Source organism: Tyto alba, unplaced genomic scaffold (genome assembly GCF_018691265.1).
Source record: "Tyto alba isolate M040663 unplaced genomic scaffold, T.alba_DEE_v4.0 Super-Scaffold_40, whole genome shotgun sequence".
NCBI lineage: Eukaryota > Metazoa > Chordata > Aves > Strigiformes > Tytonidae > Tyto > Tyto alba.
In genome coordinates this window covers 47284266-47310294 of record NW_024881316.1, presented here as the reverse complement: position 1 = coordinate 47310294, position 26029 = coordinate 47284266, and the positions used below count along the sequence as shown (strand labels likewise).

At 48.8% G+C, this 26029-nt stretch overlaps 1 protein-coding gene across 1 annotated transcript; it reads right to left on the bottom strand.

Annotated features, from left to right (window-relative positions):
- Nucleotides 1-246: 246 nt before the first annotated feature.
- On the bottom strand, nucleotides 247-23893 carry FAM167A (family with sequence similarity 167 member A). The gene is made up of 4 exons (XM_042803468.1): nucleotides 23528-23893; nucleotides 14489-15017; nucleotides 2871-4671; nucleotides 247-840 (listed from the first exon to the last, which is right to left on the bottom strand). Exons 2-3 carry the CDS (start codon nucleotides 14858-14860, stop codon nucleotides 4408-4410), a joined length of 636 nt encoding a protein of 211 aa, XP_042659402.1. The 5' UTR covers nucleotides 14861-15017; nucleotides 23528-23893; the 3' UTR covers nucleotides 247-840; nucleotides 2871-4407.
- Between the last annotated feature and the right edge of the window lie 2136 nt (nucleotides 23894-26029).

The following is a 26029-nucleotide window of genomic DNA, read 5'->3' as shown; positions in this document are numbered from 1 at the left end:
TCCCCGAGGTTTTGTGATGCCTCACTCCCTTGTGCATACCTCCTCAGACACAGAACTTGGTTGTAAAAATTGCAGTGAGGCAAGCGAGACTGAATCTGGTTTTGGTGTGTAGCCTGCCACCTCCTCCTTGCAATCCTTTTTTTTTTTTTTTTTTTTTTCTCTCCCCCCCTTTCCGTTCTGTCTTCCTTGATCTAAAATAAAACCCACTTAGCAGACAGCGTCAGCCTGTGAAAAAAACCCACAAGGTGCTGGGAATACTCCAGATGGTTTTATTTCCCATATATATATATATAAAAGAGGTTAGACTGGGGTAGTTGAAATATTGTGTAGCAGAGGCAATATGAAAATTCAGTCTTTATGTCCTTAAACATGTCATTCCCTGACTTTGCTGGTGTAAGTGGGACCTATCAGGGCATTTTTGTGATGATATCTCCATTGAATTTCATTAAGGATTATATGCAGGCAATTGTGGGACATGTCAAAATACAAATCACTCGCTGATTATGTGATAGTACTTCCCTGTGCCAAAAGGGTGAGGAATGAAACACTACTAAGAGCAATGACCCTTTTCATCGTTGCTGTGCTGGGGCTGTGACAGATGACCAAGATCTTGTCCATTAGTAGTATGTCATAGCAGACCATGCCAGGGAGAGTGGCCAGCTGACCGTAAGTTAAAATGTGTAAAATTACTTTGTGCTTCCTCTTAATTGACCCAAAAGAAGTCAGAAATGAAGCTGGGCTAATTCATTTTTAAGCAACTTCTTCATGCTGGAAATTATGTAGAGCTTTGGGTTGACTAAAACTTCAGGGATTGGGTCTAGCTGGATGAATGGCTGATACCTATTGAAAAAGAGAGTGGAAAAGTTTCATTAAGACTATTTCAGGGAAAATATGACTGTCCATTACAAATCAGTGTTTGAATGAAAATGAGGTGTTAATGGTTTCAGTTTTAATTTAAAGTTTTTTGTACTGTTTCAGTAAAAGCAAAATGTAACCAACTGAAATACTAGACTGACTACCCCCATCCAAAATTTGCATTGAGCTTTTTGGGGCAAGAAAAAATAATCTGAAACTTGGCCTTCTAGTTAGCCTGGAGAAATCTGTGGTCTTCCAGTCTGGCCATCCAAATTAAAAATGTAATTAATTATTCACATGGACCGGTCTCAAACACACTCTTTAATTTCAGCAAGGAACACATCTCACTGCTGGGTGACTGTGGACAACCCTTGAATCAATGTCCAGTAGATCCCTGCTTCAAATACATGGAGCAGCAGCCACTGGTGCTGATATTTCTAATGCCACATATAACAGCCTTCTCAGACTGTGCATGTACTAACCTCCCGCATTTGGCTACCAGACAAGAGCCCAAAGGCAGGTCCACCCTATAGTCAACTCTAGATGATCCTAGAGAGAGCCAGTCTCCCTCTTTCAAGGCATCATTTTCACTGAAAATTTGTCATTGTTATATTTTGATTAAAAATGCCTCTGAAAATCAACATGTGGGAGATTAATTGATTTTTTTTTTTTTAATTAAAAAAGTAAACAAAGAAGAATTTTAATGAGATTTTTTTTCCAAGATGTCTATGGGGAAATAAGGCTATTTCTGTACTAGTAAACTAAACGACATCGTGGCTGGATGTCTTGTCCAAAGGCCAACTGACAGTCTGGCCACAACCCAATTAAACCTTCACTACATGGGCAGCACAAGATTCAGCACCCAGACATGGCACTGATAATCTTACTGGTATAGACAGTGCTCCAGTGCACAAAATACCTTCTTCCTTAGAAGAAAGAAATGATACTCAGTGAGCTTTGAGGTGGAGGGGGAGGCAACATCGAGGGGTTATGTACTACAGGAGATAGAGGGCTGAACTCAGCTCCAGAGTCCCCTGCTCCATGTGGCTATGAACCCCTTCATGACGTTAATTTGTTCCTTCCATGGAGACCTGTGGAGGCAGATGAGTTATTTGTCTTCTCTGCATTGACCTAAGCTTGATGTGGAAACCCCAAGTCTTGAAGCCTCATTGCATCTTCCCAGCTATGTCAGAGTCTTATCAGATTCTGGTTCATGTCATGTTTGGGAAGAAAGACATGGGCCCACCACTCCAACTCCTGAGAGAGGCATCCTGCGGGCTCACATAGAATGGTTAGGGTTGGAAAGGACGTTAAATATCATCTAGTTCCAACCTCCCTGACATGGGCAGGGACACATTCTACTAGAGCAGGTTGCTCAAAGCCCCGTACAACCTGGCCTTGAACCCTTCCAGGGAGGGGGCAGCCACAGCTTCTCTGGGCACCCTGGGCCAGCACCTGGTCCCCCACACAGGGAAGAATTTCTTCCTTACATCTACTCTAAATCTGCCCTCTTTCTGTTTAAGCCATTACCGCTCATCTTATCCCCACACCCCCTTATCCAGAGTCCCTCCCCACCTTCCCTGTCCCCCCTTTAAGCCCTGGGAGGCCGCTCGAAGGGCTCCCCGGAGCCTTCTCTTCTCCAGGCTGAACCCCCCCAACTCTCTCAGCCCGGCCTCCCAGGGGAGCTGCTCCAGCCCCCCCAGCATCTCCGTGGCCTCCTCTGGACCCAAAGCTGGGCACAGCACCGCAGGGGGGGCCTCATGAGAACAGAATAGAGGGGAAAAATCCCCTCCCTTGACCTGATGCCCAGACTTCTCTTGATTCAGCCCAGAGCACTGTTGGCTTTCTGGGCAGTGAGCGCACGTTGCTGGCTCACAGTCAGTTTTCCATCCACCAACACCCCCAAGTCCTTCTCCGCAGGGCTGCTCTCCATCCACTCCTCACCCAGCCTGGATTTGTGCTTGGGATTTCTCCGACCCACGCACACACACAACAATTTATGTACACACACAGACCTTACAGACACAGTCAGGTACAGGCACGTCAACACAGCCACCCAGGTTTCAGCTCAGTGCTGGCTTGCATCTCCTGCTTGTCCCCAGGGCTTGGGCTGGTGCTGCGTGGACACAGTCACATTCACTCAGCTGCAGAGCTCTCTGCTTGGGCACGTGGAGGAGAGCAGAGATAGGCTGGGGCGATGGGTTGAGAGATTTTACCACTCTGACGTGGTCAGGAGTGGTGTTGGCACAGAAGGGAGAGCCTAGAGAGACCAGCACTCCCTCTACACAGACTGCCTTGGCTGCCAGGTGTCCCTAGGTTGCCATGGCTAGACGTCTTGAGTCCCTGCCCCTGTTGGGCTACACCACGGGTGTCTCTGCCCTCCATGCCATGTACAGGCAGGTGTGCAGCTATATGCACTGAAAGGCAAGAAAATATAACATCCATCTTACGTACTGCCAAGCAGAGAGGGAATCCCATGTGTTTGCTGCAGGTCCAAAGCTCATTGCAGCAATATTCTTCCCTTTAATCTTATAGTCACACTTTATGTTCGTTACACAGAGGTCCATTTTCTCCTCTTGAAGTTCCTTTCTCTGGTGGATGTGTGTTGCTACAGAGGACCCAGGATTTTCTGGTGCTGCTGTTGGGTGAATGTCAGCCTGGGGTGATTTCTCTGATATGAGATGTCTTGGGAGTAAGTTACCTCCTTTGATCTACTTCTTGCAGGGTCAACCACAGGGTCTTGTGGCTACTGGTGACAAGAAGATCAGAAACACATATTGCTCTGGGTAGAACTTCCAGGCACACAGGCGACTTCTGGCCAGCTGGAGTCTCTATATAAATATGTCCATGATTTGTCCATAATCTATACCACAGGCAAAATTAAGCTAGAGTACACTGGACTCAATGGAGCAAGTCAACAAACACATCTTCTCACCACATCTTGGGGCTGCATATCATTTAACCCATGGTTCCTCACCTGATGGGAGGGCTCCTTTCCACTGGAAATCAGCTTCCCACCTGAAATAGCTCCATGGAGCCTGTACTTGGGCCAGCAGAGGCTAAGGACTGATGCCCAAGGAGACATCCGTGGAAGAGAGTGACTTATTTTCTGAAGAGACATCTCTAGCCTGGGAGGAGATAAAGGGGAAGGGAGAAGGCATTTTACTTTGCTTTGTGGCTGATCTTTGACCCCCTCCTTTGATTTTTGAGTACAACCAACCACAAATGGAGCTGTGTCCTCTAGTTACCGTGGGGGGAAGAGAAGGAGAAGGGACTTTGCAAAGGAGCCGGGTAAATGAACGTGTTGGGTTCAGATGCTCTCCACGCTTCCTCCGTGCAGGTCCTGTCTTCTCGACGAGCATCTCTGGGCCATCCCAGTGCCCAGCTCTGCTGCTCTACCCTGCCACCAAGACCAGCTGTGGGTTCCCTGTTTGATCCTGTTCTCTTTGCTCCTTTTTGGCCTTTTTTCACCCAGCCATCAGGCGGAGAGAGCCCTGGCGCTGCCCAGTCCTCTCTCTCTTTCTCCCCCATCCTTCCCTCTTCTTCCCCCCTTCAACACAACGAGAACCGCCGGGAGTTGATGTTCATCTTGGTGACCCCGATGAGCTTGAGCGGTGTGGAGAGGCTGAAGGAGCTCATGAGGGGGAAGTCACAGAAGAGGTCAGAGAGCTCGTCCCTCTCCTCCAGCTCGTACGTGGCGTCGTTGAGCATGCGCTGGTGCAGGTGGCAGGTCTGCTCGATCTTCAGCTTGTTGATGTCACTGCGAAGGCGCATGAGCTGCCTTGCAAGCTGCTGGTCCTGCAGGCGCATTTCTGCCTGAAACACAAGATGGAGGGTGGGGAGAGAAGAGGGTATTGGCAAGGACACAACAAACTGGCTCATCATGCAGCTCCCTGCTAATGGGAAACATAACTCAGCTAGGGATGCTATGCCATTGCAAAGAACAGGAAGGGAGACAGGAATCTTCCAAGCCAACAATGCATCCCAGTTGAACACTGGCTCACGATGGTGAATTTGTAGTATTCAGGAGGTCTGTGCCTGCTCAGGTTTTCAGGAGCACCAGGAAACTGGATTTAAAGCCAGACATGTCAAAGCTGTTGGCTTAGGTATCCATCAGCAAGGCTTCCGAGTCTCCATCTCAACCTTAAGCAAAGCTCAAATTAATTTTGCTCATACAGGAGCTGCCATAGTAAGAAGTAACAATTAGAGGTGGAAAGGACCAATTAAAAGAACCCCAGAGAACCGATACCCAAATACTCAGCCTGGGTTTCTAGTCTGTATAAATCAGAGCTGGTTCATGACAGCCGGCAATGTGGATCTCCACATCCCCCATGGCTTATCTTGCTGATTTGAAGTGGCTCTTGGGATGGGACCTCCATGGTTTCCCACACGAGACAGAACATCTATCCTACAGGCTAATGAGCAAAGTGTTTAGGAGGATTTTTTTCCCCTCCCCTGGCACCTAACTTCACAAAGTGGAAGATTCAGAAGTGATGAAAGAAAAGAGCTGCTTTTTTTTTTTTTTAAAAAAAAAAAAATCTAACTTATAATTAAGCAGAAAATCTATTGCCACAGGATAACGGGGATGTTGAAGGAAGGAGGTGAGCACTGGGTGCAAGAATTAGCTTTTGTCTGGGTAACAGAAGCAGGCAGAGCTAGAACAGCAGATGCTGAGAATACAGTCCCCACATCTCACCCTGCTTCCCGCCTCACAGAAAAGCAACAAGCCACAAAAGCCACAAAGAAAAGGGAGTGATGGGAGAGAAGATGAAGAACTCTTAGCAAACTCTGAGGCTTAAATATCTCTGTAAGTTCTGGAGACAAGGAGGGAGCAACACTAGCTGGAAAACAGTCCTACATGAGATGTCCTGCCTCTTTCCCCGGTGTTGCCTCCATCACAGGACATGAACTGGCACTGGAAGGATCCCCTTGTCACCAAGACTCATGATTTTTTTTTGTTGTTGTTTTTTTTTTTTTTCCCTCCCAATGTCTCCCTGGGTATGTGCTGTCCTCACTGACTTCTCAGTGCATGAGACGATGCCCTGAGCTCATCTCCAGCTGCACAGTGGAGCTGCCCTGACCCCAAATCCATCCTTTACCTCACTCCTTTAACTTGCATCACTGTTTTTTTGGCTCCCTGTGGTTTGAATGAGCTCAGAAACAGATCCAGACTACATCTACAGCAATACATTAAATAGTGCATTGCAACAAAGTCTCTCCCCTTGATTACAAACAAGGTCCTGGCATCCTTTGAGCTGAGGCCAGCTCTCATAGGCCTAAGCAATTCCCTGCAGACACTCCTTAGGAGTTAACACAGATGAATTCATCCTTGGTAGGCATTTGGGATACAGCCATCTTGTCTGGATTTTAGCAGCATGGATGTGATCAGACCATACCAGTTTGCCTCCAGGCCTGAAAATGAGCTGTTTAGTTTACAAGTACAGATGTAGCTCTGAGGGCGGGGGGTAAATTTATTCCTGGCCTGGTGGCTCATGCATCAAACTGCAGAAGGGGAGGGAGGTGGGAATATTCCCTTTGGGAGGCTCCGCAGATGGGCCCAGTGTTTCTGTGAGACCTTTCTGATGCCTGATGCATGGGCTGCTGCAACAAGGCTGTCGACCAGAGCATCCTTGGGGTTCTTCTTGTCTGTGGCATAATCCCTCCTCCTCCAGGCAATGCCTCCAAAGACATCAGGATCGCCCCTGGCAGCACTGCCAGTCTCACAGCAAGGTGAAGCAGCCACCTTAGGAGGTTGAAGGGCTTGGAGGAAAGCCTGGATCTGCTCCAGCTTTTTTCCGCAGCTGTTGGGATGGCCTTTGAAATGCTGTGCTTAGAGCCTAAGCGGAGAGCTGACATGAGTATAATAACAGTTAATCCAAGCCAAGCAGGGTTTTTCTCACTCCTGCACCATGGAGGCATCCTGGAGGACCTTGACTGGTGCTCTCACTGGCAATCTGACTCCAGCTTGGTTGCCGGAAGAGGATTAAATCACCTTTGTACAAATCTCAGAGTAAAACTCTCTCTCTCTCTCTCCCTCATGAAATCTCTCTCAAATTGTTGGCAGGGTTGTGGCCATTTACCTGCTTCAAAAAAACACTCTTTCCTTGCAGACCTTGTAGCTTGTGCCCCCAGCAGAGTAATACCACTCGGCAGGCTTTTCTTCTCCCACGAGTTGCAATGAAAAAAAAAAAAAAAAATTGTTTATATTTTTCCTTGTTTCACAATGAATGCTGCAACTTGACTTTTTATCAGGAAGGCGATCGTGAGTGTTATTGAACTGACCCTTGGTGGTTCTTTCTTGTCAGTTTATCAAGCTACATAAGAAATGTCAACACATGCGTTCATTAAAGGCTTTGAGGAATGTGGGATTAAAAAAACCAAATCCCAACATCAGAAAGGTTTTAAAAATGAATTACAAGGCTATTGTGGAAAGGGATGTGAGTTGGAGATTGCTGTTTTTCCCTTGCAAGCCAGCTTTCCACTTGCTTTTGACTGGTTCTTGCTTTCCCTGTCTTTTGAGGAAGCCGTCTTGATTTCACACAGTCTGGAAGATAAAGCCCTTCAGGGTGTGTCCTTCAGGTGCTCAATCTCCCGTCACTCTTCTTGACCCCCACTGGACCTGCTGACCCTGGTGTTTGCCAAACCAGCCCCTTCCACAGCCACGTGGCCTGTAAAGTGGGGGGCAGCGTGACGTGGATCAAAGCCACCACCCAGCCACTTCGATCACCAAGGCTGTGACACCATCTTAGACACAGCCCTGTCCGGCTCTGCTCTGGGGCTGAACTGGGAAACAAGGGTGACCTGTCAGATATGCACCATCAGCCAAAGCTTTCCCAAGGGGATAAAGGCCTTTTCTGCCCTCCAGGAAATAAAAGTAGAGGGGCGAGGAACAAAGCCTGGTAATGGTTGACTAAAGGATGGCATGTACAATATGGAGATGGCACAGGGGATGAGGGCTGCCACTGGTCATGCCCCTTGGGAGGCCCTCTCAGCTTCTCGAGGGCTCAGGAGTGCCTTACATGGTGATAGGTCTCATGGAGGGCCATGGGGTGATGGCTTTGTGGGGAGCAGAGCATTAAAAGCCCCACTGTGGGCAGGAAGGGTGGGCTGCCCTGCAAGGCACAGCCTCTCTCACTCCTGCTCATCGCCAAGGCTTGGCCTGAGATGCAAGCACTCTGTCATCCCTCTGTGGACTTGTTCCATCAAGCTGTGCTTTGTTCAAAACCACTTAGAATATTAGCAGAATTTGGGTCTGAGTCCAGAAATTCTCATTCTTCTCTTTCCCAGAGGTTCCTCATGGATACTAGAAGCATTCAATCCATCCCATGATGAGGACCAAACCATCCCTAGAAATAATTGATGTTTTCTTTTTAAAAAGAGCACTGTCAGCTCAACAAAGATCCACAGAGCTTCCTGGAAAGAAATAATGGGATTACAGGTGCCACATCATGGGAAGTTGAGGGTTTTCAGTTTACACAGTTCACCCACAGGGTCAGTCACCACAGTGTAACTTGATGGACCTGTTTATCTGTGTGGGACGACAGCATGATCCCACATGCCTTGTGCAATGTCCTGGAGAAACCCACGGGGAGCACCCAGAAGAAGCTGTGCATTTTACTTCCTTCGAGTCTCACATGCCGAATGCACGAACAGCCTCAGGTATGTCTTGCTCACACAAACCACTTTTTAACACATTCTGCCTCTTTCTGCACGCCCAGCTCCTGCAGGAAAAGAACTGCTTTTCATCTGCACAGTTGGAGCTCGTTGTTGGGATGGACAAGCTACTGGTTTGAACTTCCCCAGGTGGGAGGGGGAACCAAATCTAGGTCCTTCCTAGCAGAGGAGCTTCTGCAGCTCCTAGGCTGAATCACAAAGCTGGACCACAGAGACCCAAAGTCTTATGAACCCAGGAAGGATTTTCTGTTTGGACTGAGCCTCAGAATCTCCCAAAGATTTTTAATATGAGAGAGGGAGAGAAAGTTTTGGATGCATCCTTGCCTGCTGTCCAGTCTAGATCACTTAGACCAAACAGGTAGAAGTAGCTCAGGGTGTAGCCCAGACTTGTGTTCAAGTTTGCCTTAATCATATGGTCATGGAGAGGAAGACCAGTAATGCTCCCATTGCCAGTGGTCCGTCTCCTTGTGCTGCTATGGGGGAATGCATCAGCTGAAAGCACCTCATGGCATGGAGGTGTGGAGCTCCTTGGGACCCCTTCCCAAAAGTGAAGTGCCCCATGGACAGCATCCCAGTCTGTGTTCCATGAAGCTCAGGATGATGGTCTCTGGAGAAGTGGCTGCTCCCATGGGGCTAGTCCTTTTTATTTACAAAAGATCAAAAGAAACCTAAATCTAAACTGGTGCTTTCCTAACTGAGTGCAGCTGCTTGGATTCAAACACAGAGAAACACAGGCCAGTTATTAGAGCCTTGACAAAGGCTTCAAAGAAGTCAGTTAAGTCTGTGTTTTGGTTTGAGGCTTCATCTTCAAAGGTGCTCAGGTGCCACCCTACCATGGCTAATTTTAGATGCTCATGCCCTTGTGGTGCAACCCACAGCCCCAGACGAGGTATCTAATCTCTTTCTGTGGTGTCTGGGATTTACACACCACCAAAGTCCAGGATACCTTTGCCAGCTGACACATGTAGAGCCTGATTTGGGTCGCAAATCTCACGTTTCTTCAGTGCTGAGTTTAGTCTGTGTTGACTCCCTCAGAATGGTGATCTGACCATTCTTGAGGGAGGTAGTTACCTATGTTTTCTGTTAAATTAAGGGGTGCTAAAATGCTTTGAGGATTGGGAGTGCCATACCTAGGAGAATGCCCACTGCCAGAGGAAAAGCCTAGCAGCTTAACATCTGAGTGAGGCGAACTGAGGGTCATCTCAGTGGGCTTGTACGTGGGCTTACATAGGAAAAGAGCACATCATTTCTCAGAGCTGCAGTTACATCTCTGCTACACTCATAAATCCACATCCACCCCATGAAACTCTCTCTCTCCAAACAGGGTGGATGTCCCTCAGGGGCAGTCCTGTTGTGTGGTAACGCCTAAACCGTGCCCCTGTTCTAGCATTCTAACAGTAGGCATAACCCTGCTCTGGTGCCTTTGCCCATGTCCTTTCACTGCTTTAAACAAAAATACAGAAAAATCCTTCCTGGACCTGCTATGTAGCAGAGAGGACTCCCAGCTCAGGCCAGTCTCCATCACCATATCCATGCTCTAGACTCCTCCTCTCTACCTCTGAACAATCACAGAGCAGTCTGCAACGAGGCTCATGTCAACACTGTTTTGGTGCCACATCGTTGTTTAAATTCGCTTAAGTACTTGTTCAGCCAATATCAGTATCCCAGATGGAGATAATAACAGTTAATATTTCATAATAAATGTCTGATCAACAGGACATAGGTGTTTTACGATTTCCCAGGGGAGATCATCAGACATTTGTGTCCCTTTTCAAGAGTTTTTTTTTCATTCCGGCTCAGATTTCAGTGCATAATGGTGAATTTGAGATGGAAAGTGTGTTTTCCTACTGGGACAAAGTCAGAGCTGTCCTAAGATGTCCCAGTTTATTGCAAAGTTTTGTTCTTTAACCACATTTAGGAGGAAGAGGACTCTGAGGGCTTAATTTTAGAACATGTAAACATTTGTTCTGACAACTTTCATAAACAAATAAAAAAATACAGTCTGACCACTCTGATCCTTGGGTCTGTCACCGTACCCTGGCTGGTGACTGATTTACTTTCAGCACTGATGAAGAGCAGCCACACTTGACAGCACAAAGGCAAACTTGAAGGCAAAGAAGAGGCAGGAGGAGTTGGGGAGGGAAGCGCTGCAGCCCCAGGGCAGTTCAGCTCATGCTGAGTGCTGCAATTTGCTCCTACACCTACACAGAGCCTCTCAGTGCAAAAACAAGAGCAGGAGTTTGCATGTCTGAATAAATCATCTTCTCAGGGCCAGATTCTCAGCAGGTCCCAGCTGACGTGGCTGGCTGGAGCTCAGTGGGCATATGTCAGTCCTATAAACCAGGGCCAGGACTTGATGTGCAGAATCAGGTCCTGGGACAGGTCGTGTGGGGTGAAAGACCAAGAACAGCAGATGCACAGTAAGACCTTGGGTTTGTCCTTCCCTTCTCAGCATGAGGAACCTGAGCCTGGCTGAACTTGAACCAGAGCAGACTCTGGAGAAGATGGAGGCAAATTCCTTGCAGCATTGGATGACCCCTTTTGTGTGAACTGGGAATACTGCTTCAGATTTTACAGTTAACTTTAATTTTAAAGCTGGGCACTCCTGGTCTATCACTTGGCCAAGCAACTAACCCATGCCATAGCTTGTTCTGTAGTACCATGACCAAGGGGGAGTTTGGGCCTATGAATACTACTAAAATCGCTTTGCTACCTCTACTGGTTTTGGCTGGGATAGAGTTAATTCCAAAATCGGGTGGTCCTGCACAAATTGCCTGTTGGGAACAGTCCCCAGCATGTGCAAACTCCTGAAGCTCTAACTGTTTGGCAGGGTGCTGTCTGGTACAAGCCAAGACCGTGCTGGGGCCATGCTATTGAAATAACCCAGCCTAAACACGCCGGTAGCTGTGATGAGGGTTGCACAGTGTGAGTGATGAAGCTGCACACCCTGTATTGTTGCATTTCATTCAGTAAGGACACGGGCTGGTGTACTTATTTCCTGAGTAGAAATCTCTACATACACCAGCTTTTGCCCTTTCATTGGCTAGATTAATTCTAAACGCTCTAAACTGACTTCTCATGAAGGGTAGAATGGGAGAGATTTCACTCTGCAGCAGAGGACAGTGTGGCAAAGGCAGATTTCACCTCAGTTATGACTACTGGATCATTTTTGGGTGATCTTCAGAAAGCTGCCCAGGATACGCAACACTTGCTTGGGCAAGGCTGGGTTGCATGGTGCTCCCAGGTTTGTGGTTTCCTACATTAAATCAGGCTGGAAGGATTGATTTCCTGCTTAGGGTGACCTTACCCAAGTTGTGGGGTGCTAGTGTCCCTCTTGGCTGCTCCAACCAGGGTACTGTCTTAGGGATGCTGCCCTTTCAGGACTTAAGTAAATATATAAACTTAGACATAACCATATCTTGCTATGAAGCCTTCCTGGTTGCTTTACTATGACAACATGGAGATAAACAAGGAAAAATCCTGACTGTGTTGGGATGTGTGGAAGCTTGTTCATTTATTTGAAAAGAAACTGGATTTCACCCTTGAAATGTAATGTGAAATGCATCTTTTTGTTCCAACATCCTGTGATGGGATGGCTTTGCTGTGTTCCCACTGTTTGCTGGCAGCTCTTACCCAACAATAGTGCCTCCAACATAGCTATTTAGCTGTGTGGTCAGTCAAATACATGGTCTCTCTTTTGGGGAAATTGTTCTAAATTACATGAGTCATGTCCAGATACAGCAAAGACCGGTATAATTAAGAGGCAGGAAAATGGAAAGTGAGGAACAATTAGGGTTTGCTTTGCCCTTTTTCTTCTTTAATTTAAACTTTCAGTTTTCGTCAGATGGTGGTTTGTATACCACACCCCAGTCTAAGGAGTAGAATTGGGCTCTGAAACAATTTATACTTCTATCATGGGCAGAAACTGAAAGAACAAACCAAATCTTTTAAAATCTAGGGCTTTGAGAAGGAAAATCTTCTTCTTACTGTCTTTGGGCGTGATGGGATTTGAGGTTTACATCAAGTGCACTATGAATTTAAGATTGCATCACATCTCAAGCATGGACCCAGACTCAGTTCTCAGATTTGGAGCTGAGATTCTCCAGAGTGCTGAGTGATTTTAGGAGATCAGCTCAAAACTCTTCCTAATAGTCCTGGATTCCTGAAAGCATTGCACCCACCTTCTGAAAGCCATGGTGCTGAGAAACAACTCAACCACCAAAACTGTGACATCCAGAACCACCTCTGCCAATAAATTCTCTAGAGATCAATCTAGCTGGGTGAATACAACAAGCACCACAAAAAGTTGACAAATAAATATTATTTGAAGCAAACATTGCAGAGGATTTTAAAAAAAACTATTATTCGTTGTTGCACATGGGAAGTTTTCCTCAAAGACTTTCAGTGCTTACCAAAAGCAAAGCATTTGCAAACGGAACATTTTCACAAGTGCATCCGAACCACAAGTGATGTCCCAGTCCCCTGGGACCCTGTGGCAAATATTGCTGCTGTCAATACAGTTGCAAATGCTGGTGGGACTCACAGGCAAAATTCCAATTGGGCAACAGAAACAAAGCCACCTGACATGAGTTGTTTCCAGGCACGTGGGCCAAATAATAAAGATTTTTCATTCTGGTGAGAAGGGAAGCATCACTGGGAAGTGTGGTCTTGGTGCCTGCCTGCTCCTACAGTTGTGAAGAGCACTGGGGTCCATTCTCCAGCCCTGGAAACAGCTGCCCTGATCTGGTCATGTCCATTCTATTGATCTCCTCTAGCATCCAGAAAAGATGTGCTGCATCCACGCTTCCTCCTGGGAATCATCCCCAGGCTGTGTTGACTCCTGAGCTGGATTGGGAGCTGCCTGCATCAGCAGTAGTTGGCCCAGGCCAAATTTATGCCAAAGACCACGATAGCAGCACAACATATAAGCTTCCAGCACCCATGCCCTGGTTCTGTGTGTTTTCCTAGCATAGGTGTAGCATTTTTGTCTTGTCTTCCTCTCTGTGAAACTATCAGTTCATAACTACCAGAAATAAACACATGTGTAAGATAGGGCCCAAGGTTGGGATGGGAGGATGATGGAAATGTGGGCTGGCTTCTAATGAAACAGGAGCCAACAGATGATGAACATATAAGAGCTGGACAAGGAGGGGTCTGAGATAAAGTTCTGGCCTCATGTATACAACAGAAAAAGGAATATTATTCATTAGATATTACATGGTCAGAACAAGGGGTTTCTACGACAGTTTGAAGTAAAATGAAACACTTGGTCTCACCATGTAGAAATGACTTGGGGGAAGCAGGTTATCACAAGACCTTCTAGGGAGTTATGGGTTAAAAAAAAAGAAAAAGAGGGAATTAAGCAAACCCTTGGAAGTTAGATTGGCTAATGACTGCTAAATGCAGTGGTCAGCATACATTCTCCTGCTGAGGGAGTTTTTAAACCACCAATAGCCACCAGCTGCAAAGGCAGATGCAGGGGATGGATCTAGTCATCCTTCCTTCCTACAGCCCTGACGAAGCATTCCTTCCCCATCCCCATCAGAGATGAGCTATTGCACCAGCAGTGTCCATGGATTCATGGTGTATTCATGCCTGCTGTATTCATATGAGTGCTGAGGTGTAATTAGGGAAGCACTGGAATGGGCAAACTGCTAAAAAGTCCTAACCAGTGCAACCATATTTCCCCAGCTTGCTGGATGGCAGCAGGGATGCTGAGATGGACCCAGCTCCTTCTCTGAGGTTATGGTGTTCTGACACGTGTCTTTTCCCTTCTCTGAGCTGCTTCTGCTCCCACCAGCCACTGAAAATGAAATGATTGATTGTTTTCTTTTCACCTGGGGCTGAAGGCAGGTAGGAACAAGGAGTTGCTTGTTTCCTCATTCTTTTTTTTTTTTTTTTTTTTTTTTTTCCACTCTTGAAAAACTGTGCTATCTAACAGAGACAGGAAACCACTTACCAGTTCCTTCCTGAGCCACGTCAAAGCTTCGTCGATGCTCTCAAAGCCACCTATTCTCCCTGAGGTAAGAGTCACCTTGTCCTGGGCAGGGCTCCCATTGAGATGCAGCTGCACCTTTCTCAAGGGGACAGGCTCCCCCATGGCCTTTTTGGCCTCAGTTTCCTCCTCCTCTCCCGTTGGCTGGGAGCTCTTCCATGCCTGCTCCTCCAGTTTCGCCTTCCACTCCAAGTAGGATGGGCGCCTGGTCTCCAGTCTCAGCTTCTCAGTCAATGCCTTGAGGCTCCTCAGGTGGTCATCAGGAGGAGCAGCACCTCCAGAGCCACTCTCTGCGCTGTCCAGAGCCTCTTCTATTTGGATTTTGGGTAGAGACATCCTCTCTGGGACTCAAAAAGCATAAGGATGTGCTGCAAAGGGCCAGGGACGGAGGTGGGAAACCCTCAGGGCTAGACCAGCTCCTGCAGAGTGACAAAACGCAGCCCCTCAGGGTGGTGGCTCCTGCTCAAGCACTGTGCCGGCTCTGGATGAACACCTAGAAGAAAAGCAGAGGGTTGGTTTCCAGTTTGAGAAGGAAAAAAGAGTGAGAAGGGAGAGACAGCTCTTGCTGCAGTGGAGGGAGCGAGGGCTTTGGGAGCGGCACAGTGCCAAGGTGCTCCTGGGGAGTGTTACCTCACCTCAGCTATCTGACTGCTTTTGGGGCAGGAACAGACAGGCTCTGGCTTTTAGGGAGGCTCTGGTTACCTACATCTCCAGCCTTAACTCAAGGGGCCATGAAAGGGTTGTCAAGGAGGCCAGGACACATTCACAGACGCGTCTGGAGCTGTATCACACAACCCGAGGTCCTCTGGAGACAGCAGTGGATGTTGCTGTGGGTTGGGGTGTCTATATGTGCTGTTTTACTGATTTCCTGGCTGGCAAACCTACATCTTTCCACTTGGGAAAACAGGACCAGGAGAAGTAAGACAACTCAAACTTCTTCCAAGAGCTTGAATCGAAAGAAGAGCTGGGAAAAGTGGCTTTTTTTTTGTTGTTGTTTGTTTTTCCCCCTCAGTTTTACCGATTTCTGTGTAGGTCTAGGTTTGCTAAAGATGCCAATATATACCCATAAGATTCAGCTCCCTCCTGTCCAGCAGGCTCAGGGCAGAAGCATGGTCCCCAGCCAAGCTGGGGTGCTGACATGGTTTGGATTCAGATGCCTGAGCTCAGGAAGACTTGGACTTGTGGTTTCCATCCCTGGCCATGTCCAGTCTGCCCATTTGGAATGGTCCCAATGATCCCCTTGAAAACACCCTGTTGGAGGACTAGCACAGAGAAGCTCCCAGCTTCTCCTCCAACCACTGCCTGTGGAGTCAGAGAAGCTGTGCCCAAAGCTGATGTAGCAAAATGTGGGACCTAGAGGGACAGAGGATTCAAATAACTCTGCAAGAGTTAAGTTCAGGCAGCTTCTACATTCATTTGCTGGTAGGATCAGATAAGAGACTTTCTCAAGGTCGTATGCTCATCTATGGCTGAGCTAGGAATAGATCCAGAGCTCTCATCTACACATCGAACACAAAACAAAATACTTTTTTTGCCTGCCTGGTAACATGCCCAGAAAGACCATCCAGGACGTATGCAGCTTTCTAGCAGGATACACTAAACCACAGCAATATGAATTACTCAGCCATTCTTTCCCCTGCTATTTGCGCCCACAAAGACGTGTGTAAGTCTGAAATCCAGACCTTAATTATCCCTCTTGAACCTTTTCAGTAAGAAGATTCAATTTAAAACGAACACCAAGAGCAAGATTTATCCCACAATTGTGTGCAGGCACATGAGCTGAACGAGGAGTTGATAATATACACACAGACAGTCTGGGGGTGGAGAATTAGTCATGTTGTGGTCTTGTTCCTGCTCCTATTTATGTTAATGAGAGTTTTACGGTGAGCGGGAGCAAACACAGATACTATATCAGGTTGAAGCCAACAGCTCTCATACCTGGATCAGCAACTATTTTCTCTCTTCTGTTGAAAAATAGTTTGTATGGAGGGGAAAGCAAAGGGCTGCCCTGTCAGAGAGTCAGGTCCTGCGTCAGATCTTGCATGGATGCTCTGCAGAGCTGAGCGTATATCAATGAATTTAACTTGTCTTCAGCTCCAGCCTACTGAAATCAATAAGGGAAAACACCTAATGAATTTAAAAACCCCACTTCTGAGCTTTTTTTTTCTGTCCACTGAGATGGAGATTGCTATGGATGGGCAAAACCAGCAGCCCAATAGAGTCTGCTGCAACTCCACATTGAGCTACTGGGTTTGATAAACCCTAACAAAGATAATATTTTTATTGTAAGACTGACTTTTCTGAATACCACAGCTACAGATCAGAGCCCCCCCCAAACTCTTGTGTCTTCAGCATGTATAAAATCCTCAAGGTGGAAAAGGCCCTGGGTGTTTGAGACCTGGATACAGCTCAGTTAGCATTTAAAACATCAGACTCTGAAAGCACAATAGTGGTTTGGAGCACCCCCTTTGCCACAACCCCACTGCCATCTCCTGTTTCCCCTTGTCACCTCCCAGCAGCTGTGGAGGGATTTGATTTTTCTGCCCTGAAAGCAGCACTGATTCAACCCATCCTTCACCTCCTCCCAGGTGCAACACGAAACCTCTGATTCGCTCTGTAGGGACACCCCCTAAATAGGCACGTCTGTTCCCCAGCCTGTCCAAACTCAGAAATGACAGAAAGCAGCTGCCTCTAATTTCCTATCAATATCTTGGGCTTGGATCAAAGACCTGCTATAGAAAAAGAGATCTGAAAGTGTTAAGCGTGTGAAAAATGTCTGTGTGTGAGGCTGTAATACAAACCTGTTTGCTGCCTCGGAGCTACCTAATTCCCAGGAACAAACCTGGTCTCTGGCTCAAGTCAACAGAATTCTCCCAGTCTCCCTGCCCTGGGCTCAATTTTCCCCTAGGCTGGTCCCCTGAAAGGGAGTTTAAGTGATTAACCCTTGATTTATCTTAATTATCACACTTGCCTGGCTTAGGGTGTTCATGCCATACTTAATTAGGGGTAACGGGAGTTCAGTACCAAAATGGGGTGAGGGTCTTCTCCCACCTCACTAAGGCCCTTTGCTCAGGGGTTTCCTCCTTCCCTTGTGTGAATCCTATCAATCCTAAATGCACAGGACACGTCAGGTCACTGAGACAGCAAAAAAACCTTTGGTTTCTTTGTTGAGCTAGGTTACCATCAGAGAAGACAGCTTAACTGACCTAGCCTGCAAACTATAATGCAAAGGGATTAGCAGAAACACACGTCCAGGATGGAGAAATAACAGGACTGTCAAGCTGGATTGTGTGTGAAGCCTTATTGTGTGTGAAGTCCTATCACGCCAGGAGTCATGGAGCTGGCATACCCTGGGGCTGGGCTTTTGCATGGTTATAGGTCAGCAGTGCAAAACCTGCTCTCTCCCGCACCAGACACACCTTGTGAAGCTCATGGGTTGCCCTGTGCTCTAAGAGACCAGGTCCAGCAGCACAGTCTGCCACCACAACGTCCCACTGCAGCCGTTCCTCCAACCCTGTAGCAGATGCTGAAGACCTGTCCCCATCACACACCCTTGGACATCCCTTCCCATGCATTATAGCAGGGGACCAGGAGAATAATGTGAATATCCCCTGTAAAACCCAGTGTGATGGGGTTAGGAGGCAAGGGGAGGTGTAGAGCGGTGTGAAAAAAGCTTCACTTTATCGTCTCTGATGGTGGATAACAATATAAGTCAGATGCTGCTCATGGTCAAAAGGAAAATTGCACAAAATGTTGCTAGGCAGAGCCTTTTACTCTGTGGGAGTTTTGCGTCCCTGAGAAGTTTTATATGTCTGTACTTTCCCCTTCAGCTCTCTGTGCCCTGGTCAGCTTTGAACATGAGGCATTCATGAAGCAGAATTGGTTGGTGTGTGCCGGGCCAGGGCAGCACAGGTACAGCCTGTTAAATTCAGGGCTGTAAATAAGGGCACGCGGAGCTTCGGCAGGTCACATGCTGGGGAGCAAGAGGTCTAGAGGAAGAAAGCGAAAAAAGAAGGGAGAAACACTCAGGATGGAAATGGGAAGGAAAAAGCAGAATAAATAAAACAATCAGCCAAAGCAGAGGTGTGGGGAGCAAATTATTCTTCTGCCTTCACTATTCCTGGTGGACTTCAGCTTACTGTAATACCATTTTTTATTGCAGAGGAGTAGCAGTGATTGTGAGAGCCTGTATTGCTCTGCTTCTCTAGTCTCTGAGAAGAATAAAAATAAAAGCCTCAATATGACACAAAGCCCAGGCTGAGGGAAGCCCTTTGCAGGGTGAAGGGGTGCCCACATAGCCCATGGATGACACTTCTGGCATGGGTTAAACAGGGCAGAGGTAATGGTTCAGCCTGTTAATGACCTTCAAAAAGCACTTCAGCCCCCTTTATGCCTCAGTTTCCCTCTCACTGAGTAGGCTATTCATGCTACTGAAAAAAGGAACAAGAGAAAAGGAAAAAGAAAAACAGAAATAAAAAAGCTCTGAGGATCTTCAGACACGTACAGAATTCACCTCTGGTATCTTCAGGTCTCTCCATCTCATCTGGGTGACCAGGCTCTCACTATAATCAGTGCAGGGACACCCTCTATGATCCACAGAGTTTGGGATGCAGTTCCCCTGACCATTTGCAGTTATTTGTTCCTTGGGTTTGCGTAGGTGTCACCCTGTGGTCCCTGCAGAAACCCCCTGATCCTACAAAAGAAATCCTTAGAGTAAATTGCCCCTGCTAACACCACCACTGAGCTCTGCGGGTCTGAGGAGGACCCTGAGCACGAAACGGTGGGCTGAAGAAATACTGAGGTGGAGGGAGAGGTGGAGGGGCTGGTGCTCACCCAGTGCAGGGAGAGCTGTGTTTGCTTTCCTTCTCGGCATGGCAAAAAGACAGGGATGGGGTGGGGGTGGCTGACCCCCCCCCCCCTCCAGAGGTCTGCAGCAGGTTGTCAGAGGGGTCAGCGAGGAGGAGATGCTTGTGCGAGGGGGTTGCCATAGCAATGGAGTAAAGGGAGGACTCCAGCTGCTGCACGGTGGTGGATGGAGGCTCCCGAGCATCCTCCGGGCAGCAGGCACGCTGAGGTCCTGGTCAGGAGAATGGAGAAACCCATCTGGGTCAAGGCTGCAGCTCCCCGGAGCTGGTGGTTCCCTTTCAGGAAGGCTGCACGTGGATCGCTCCTTTCCCCATGCTAAAATGACCTCACTCGGGAAGGGAGCTGCCGTGCTGTGTGGGTTTTGGTGAGCTCGGACTCTTCCTCACCCTGGGGTCCCCTGCCACAGCCCCTCAAGCAGCACAGCTGCAGCACATTGCTCTGCAGAGGGCTCCTACGGAGACAGAGAGCAAATTGCTCCCCCGGCCGTCCCACAGCCTCAGTGAACAGACAATCTCCCTGGGTTATATTATCCAGCATTCAGCCACCCAATCCCCCTCTATAGCACCTGAAATCTGCTCCAGCAGAAAACTGATCTGGTTCCCAAATGCCTTTCTCGCCTACCCCAAAGTGACCTTCAGCCTCTCTCCCCCCAGAAAGAGAATACTCCAGCAGCCTAAAGATCTGCCCGATCCTGAAGCCAGGGCTCTCTCCAGGGCAGAGGCCCCTGCTGAAATTGGTGCTGTCGGGCTCAGATCATCTCTGCTTGCTCATCATGGTTGGGGTAGGATGGAAGGAGATCTTGTGTCCATGTGTCCCATGCAAGGTTGGAGGGCTGATGGCAGAGCCCCCAGTCCCCACTGGACATCATGGCCATGGAGACCTCCTGGCCACGCTCAGGTGGGCTGTGTGAGCTTGTCCCTTCTTCCAGGGACAAGATGATGACACTGAAGCGACCAAGCTGGGCATCACAAGCATGAGCACAAGTCCACGTCTGGTGACTCTACCTTCGGGCCTCCGTGCAGGGCTGCCCACGTTGGCTGTGTCCCTTCACACCCGCACAGACCTGACTTCCAGCCTAATACACGACAAAAGCCCAGGGAGGACACCGAGTTTCTTTCTGCCCACCCCCCCCCCGGGTTGATCCAGAATGCAATGTCCTCGCAGGTGTTTGGCGAGGCGGTCACAGAGCTCCCCCACCTGAAGCAGGGTAAGGATTTGCCCTGGCATGTCCTTCTGCCCAAATGACCTCCAGAAAGACCCCTAAACGCTGCAATGAAGGGAGGAGGGGACAGCAGTATGGGGCTGCAGAAAACCCACCAGCCTGACAAGAGGAGCAGAGGCACACAGACATAAGAGGGGACGAGTTTCTACTCCCTGCCCTAAGGTACTTTTCCCTGGCTGATCTCCAGCATCACTAGTAGAGTCAGAACCTGTTTCATTAAATACATCTGTACCTTCCTGCCTAGCTACAACTTCTCCCTCCTGTGTCCCCTGCACAAAATCAAGCAGGCTCCTGCGAGGAAGCAGAGCTAAGATTGCTGCCTGCTTCAGACCAACCCTAGCAGCTCCATTTTCAGACCAGCTCAGCCCCCCTAATCAGCAGATTTCCAGCGGTTGTGTGGAAATCCTACATGAAGATGGGCATTGACAGATATTTGGCATTCCTGCAAACCAGTCTTCCGATGAGTGGGCAGTATTTGCAAACTGGGAAGCTGGACGGGGTCAATGCTCTCATTCCATCAGCCAAAATCAGATATGATTACTCTTAGAAGGGGATTAAGCAGCAGCAGCAAAGGCAAGTTTACATCTTCTTGGTGAAGACACCCCGTCCACCCTAGTCATCTTCTGGGAAGGTCTGTTGAGGTGAAGGGAGCCGCAGATTATGGGCAAGGGTTGATTCTCCATGCACTGCCCCAGGGTCCTAGCAGGTTTTGGGACCTAATCTTGGAAGTGGCACACCTAACCTGTCCCCAGAAATGACCCCAAAGGACCTGTGGCTTGGCAGAGCCAATTCCTTCCCTTATTTTCCCTGCTGCCACCTCAAGCACAACCGCGTTTCAGCAAGGAAAGAGCAGACGGAGCAGTCAGGGACCTCTGTGCCTGTGCAACCAGGGTAATACAAAGTGCTGGGATGCCTTGGGAATGAGCCAGGTCAGGCTGAGAAATGCTCGCTTCCCAGGAGACTACCACAGGGAGTTATTTTTCCCTAAATGCAGCACGGAAGGCAGAAGGGTGTGTTTTCAGGGAAAAAAAAAAAAAAAAAAACAAAACAAAACAAAAAAAAACCAAAACAACAAAACAAAACAACCCCTTCTTTCTGGTTTTGCTGGGCTTCATTCTGCCCAGAACTGAGCTCACCCCTTACAGAGACAAGCGCCCGGGCTAGCTCCCATTCGAGACCCTGAGGTTTCCAGTTAAAGTGATCGGGGGAGTGGGGCCAACCCCCCCCCCGGTGATCCCTTAATCCCCTTTACAAGTTCCCTGTCCCATCCAATTACCCGCCTTGGTGGCTGCCCGAGCAATGATCACACGTACCACCTCTGTACTCAGACCTGCCTTCTCCCAGTGCTGAGCTGCACTTTGCTATTTAACATTATTTAAGGCAAGCTGGTTGCAAAGAGACCCCCACTCCCTTCCCCTAGAAAGGCTACATTATTCTGAGGCTGGTTTTTTTTTGTTTCGTTTTTTTTTTTTTTTTTCCTGCAGTATCTCTGCTACATTTTGCAAACACCTAATGGCTGCGGAGCTATTGCAAGCCCAGAGCCCAAGAGAAGCCGGATCCCTTCCATTCTGCTTTATTTTTGTGTTGTACAGATCCCCCCATGAAGAGGTACCGCTGCAATAGGCATTTGGAAGCGGAGGGACCCGAGATGCAAATAACAACAACAACCCCAGTACGCTGAAATGATGGCTGGCAGAGAGAAAACCCACAGCAGCCAAAACAGGCTTGTTCCCACTGGAAAGTGGGGAGTCCATAGGATACAGGGGATGAGCAGACAAAGCCACGATAACATGGTACCAGTCAGATACACTCCTCACTGGCAACAAGGCACTTGGTTTTCATCCATTTTACCCCCCTCCACGGAGGTCCCTGAGGTAGAAAAGCTCCGAAAGGCAGAGCAACACTGAAAAATACAGGGAACATCACAGGAAAATAGGGAGGGGTGTCTAAACCCTGCGTGGCTAGCCGCTGCGGGAGAGGTGACAGTCTGCATGGACCGGAGAGGCTGAGGGGTGTGTGATTTGGGTGGTGTAGGTGCAGTGCTGTGGGTTTCACAAACACTTGTGCTGGGAGGGGTATGGGCTGATGGTATTATTTTAGCAATTAGCTCCAAGCTGTTATAAAGGGCTCTGAAGAAGTTCTGGGTGATTTTTTTTTTTCCTCCCCCCTCACCCCTCCCTCAGTGTTAAGGTGAGCTGTAAGGGCCAGACCTGAGCAGGTGGAAACCTGCTCCGCTCAGCACACAGTGCCTGCTTCAAAAATCGAAGGTAGCTACGCCCTGCCAGGCCACCACGCTTCATCCCATTATGTCTGCGCTGCACAAACCCACAAACATTTCCAGGGCTCTTGCAAATCTTGGGGAGGGGGCAGAGGGAGCAACAGGTGATCGTCCGGAAACCTGGCCAGACCCTTCCCTGTTACACCTCATCCAGTGCAGAAAAATTCCCCCCTGAAGGTGGTGAGTACCCCCACCCTGCTCCCAGCTGAGAGCAAAATCCACACGCCTCATCGTAAAGGAAGACTCAAACCCTGCCCTGATTTCCAGCCCGTCCCAATCAACTGGGAGCCACCGTGCCGGCCATCTCCGGGGGATTTTGGCAAGGCAGGAGATTAGGGGGTGTGGGGGGCACAATGCAAGCCCTAAGAACCACCCCCCCCATGTTGTAGCCAGCACACCAGACCCCGGTATTGAACTTCAAGGTGCATGGGGTCCCCATCGCCCCCACCCCGATGCTCCCCAAGGACCTGATCCTTACTGCTACCCCTTTCTGCAGGGCTAGAAAAGCCGGGGGCCCCCTCTAGCACCCAGCATCTCTCAGACAGCTCCTGTCCTGGGTGCCGCGGGGTCCCCCCCAGCGTCGCTGTGCTCCCCCCCAGCCCCAGCACTGCCAAGCCAACGCAAGCAACAAACTTACCAGGGACCGAGTCAGAAGGAAGATTGCACGGACATCTTGGCTCCCTCCTTCCACCTTGGGTCTCCAACTTGGTATTTGCAGAGCAGTGTCACCAGCGCCTTCAGGAGACTGTCTCATCCTCCTCTCTGTCTCGCTTCAGAAATCTGTGTGTGTGTGTGTGTGTGTTTTTTTTTATTTAAGGGACTTTTTTTTTTTTTTTTTTTCCCAGCGGTTGCGTCAGGCCTGTTGCCTGGAGACAGGCGAGCTATTCCAGTTTGAGCTTTTCAGTCCAGATTTCCTCTCTCTCTTTCATTCATACCACCAAGCCCTGAACCTACCTCCCACCAAGCAATAACCCTGGAGAGACCTGAAAGGGAGGAGCTGCACAGCCTGGGTCCTAAACATCCTCCGACTCCAGCACCCAAATGAGGGAGGAGGGGTAACGATGCCCTCGGCGTGGCTAACAGGGATGAAGGGGTGTTGTCGAGAGCAGGGACCCAAAAGCCTTGCAGGAGATGCCCGGAGACCTGGTGTATTCCCAAAGGAGCCTGTGGCTCTTCCCGACACGAACTGGGCTTGTGTCCCCGCGGCTGTTCCCGTTGCACGGCACGGAGAGCTATGAGCCCTTCTCCAAGGAGCCTGGGGTCCTCTGGCACTCCGGAGAGCTTTGGGATAACGTTTTCCAGATGCCACGGCTTGCCCAGGGGTCAGCGTGTTTTGTAAGGCTGCATCAGTATCTCCGGGAAGCCCTGGGGTGGGTATCTCAGGGCACCGTGGCTAGTACCCGCTTGCTGGCACCATCCATCCCCAGGCAGAAACCAGCTCAGAAACCAGCCTCTGCCTGTCTTTTGTACTGGGAAAATGCCTGTTGCTCCTCCGTCTGCCCCAGTGGGACTGGAAACGATTCTAACTGCTTCCAAGAAGGGACTGATAGAGGCACGTGCCCCAGCTGCTGTCTGACTCAGGGCCACAAGCAAAGGCAGGGGACAGAGGGGGGTTTCTTCCCTTCACCAGAAGCTGAGGGTTAACCCCTTGAAGCCTGAGGACAGCTCTCAAAAGCATCCCACACATCCATCCCGACGTGCAGCTATTGCACATCTGGTGTCTCAGGACCAATGGCTGTGTTTGCAAACCTGGTCATGTGAAGGGTTAAGGGTTGGCCATGGACACCTAACCATCCATGCCCCTTCCCACATTCAGCTTTTGTGAGAGTAACCCCCTCAACACCTCCTTTTTTTTTTTTTTTCATCCTTCTCTTCTCCTGCCTAAACCATCCCTCCTCTCCCTCATGGGCATCAGGGAGAGTTTTACAGCCCTTTCCTGAGTCCAGCATCCAACAAAGGCCTTACAAAATGCATTGCAGGGCTGGGATTTCCCACCTCTCTTCAAAAGCCAGCCAGACCGGGGGTGCCTCAGACCCCTCAATAATTTAGAAGCTATGCCTGTACAGCACTGAGCACGGGGGGAGCGGGTGCCCTGTGAGATGCAGCAGTGCAGATTCAAAGAGTGAAGAACAGCACTTTAACGTTCCCGATGCAAATGCAATTTTTCTGATTTCATTTTTTTTCATTGCCAGCACCCTTTTTTGCCAGGTTTCAGATGTGCATATGCAAACTCAGTCTGGTGATCAGCTCTTACTGTGCTGCAGGTGGGCACCCGACGGCTTACACCCGCCCTTCCTGGGGCTGCTGACGATGGAGATGGAGCGGGGAGATGGAAGAGCTGTTCCCTTCATGCTAAAACCATCTGACACATTCACAGCTGCATTTAAGCTCTTAGCAGAAAACGGGTGGTTCAACATTTCCTGCAACATCTCATCAAAACAAAAACTGGGTCTATGCCCGTGAAACTGAACGGCGTTGGGGGATGGACACAGAAGCCTGGTGAAACACAGTCCCTGGTCTGATTTTGATGTGGGATGAGCAATCCTGGGACGTGTCTCAGGAATGAGCAAGATCAGGGCCCCTTCCCAACAGACAAGTTGGATGCAGTCACCCAGATTTGATAGCCAAGAGCATTTAATTGCAAGGACTTGGCCAGGCAGGGTCAGTTGGCCTCAGGGCCAGAAACAAGGTCTAGCATGCATTAGTTTATTAGCAGAGGTGTTGCTACCAAGGCTGGACATCTATCTCATTGCAGTAACAGACCACACACTGTCACTCACTCCCTCTTCTGTAAATGTTTATTTTTAATTTAGTTGTGTAATGGATATCAAATGAGCTGCTATAAGACACCAGTGAAAGGCTGGAGTCAGGTCCCTCTGAAATCTCATCATGGGTTTTGAATGTTTTTTGGTCTGAATTTATCTTAAGTTGTGTTTATCCAGAAAAACTTCAGGGGGTTGCTGCTGGAGAGCAGTGATGCTTCCAGTGATGAGGCTCTAACCCCAACCACCTGCAGTGAACACCTGATATTAAAAGTGATGGGTCAAAGTAAACCTGTGCAACACTAACACTGTCCATACCTATGATTTTTTTTTTCTTTTGCTCAGTTGAAGTGAGGCTTTTCTTTTACACTCAGAGA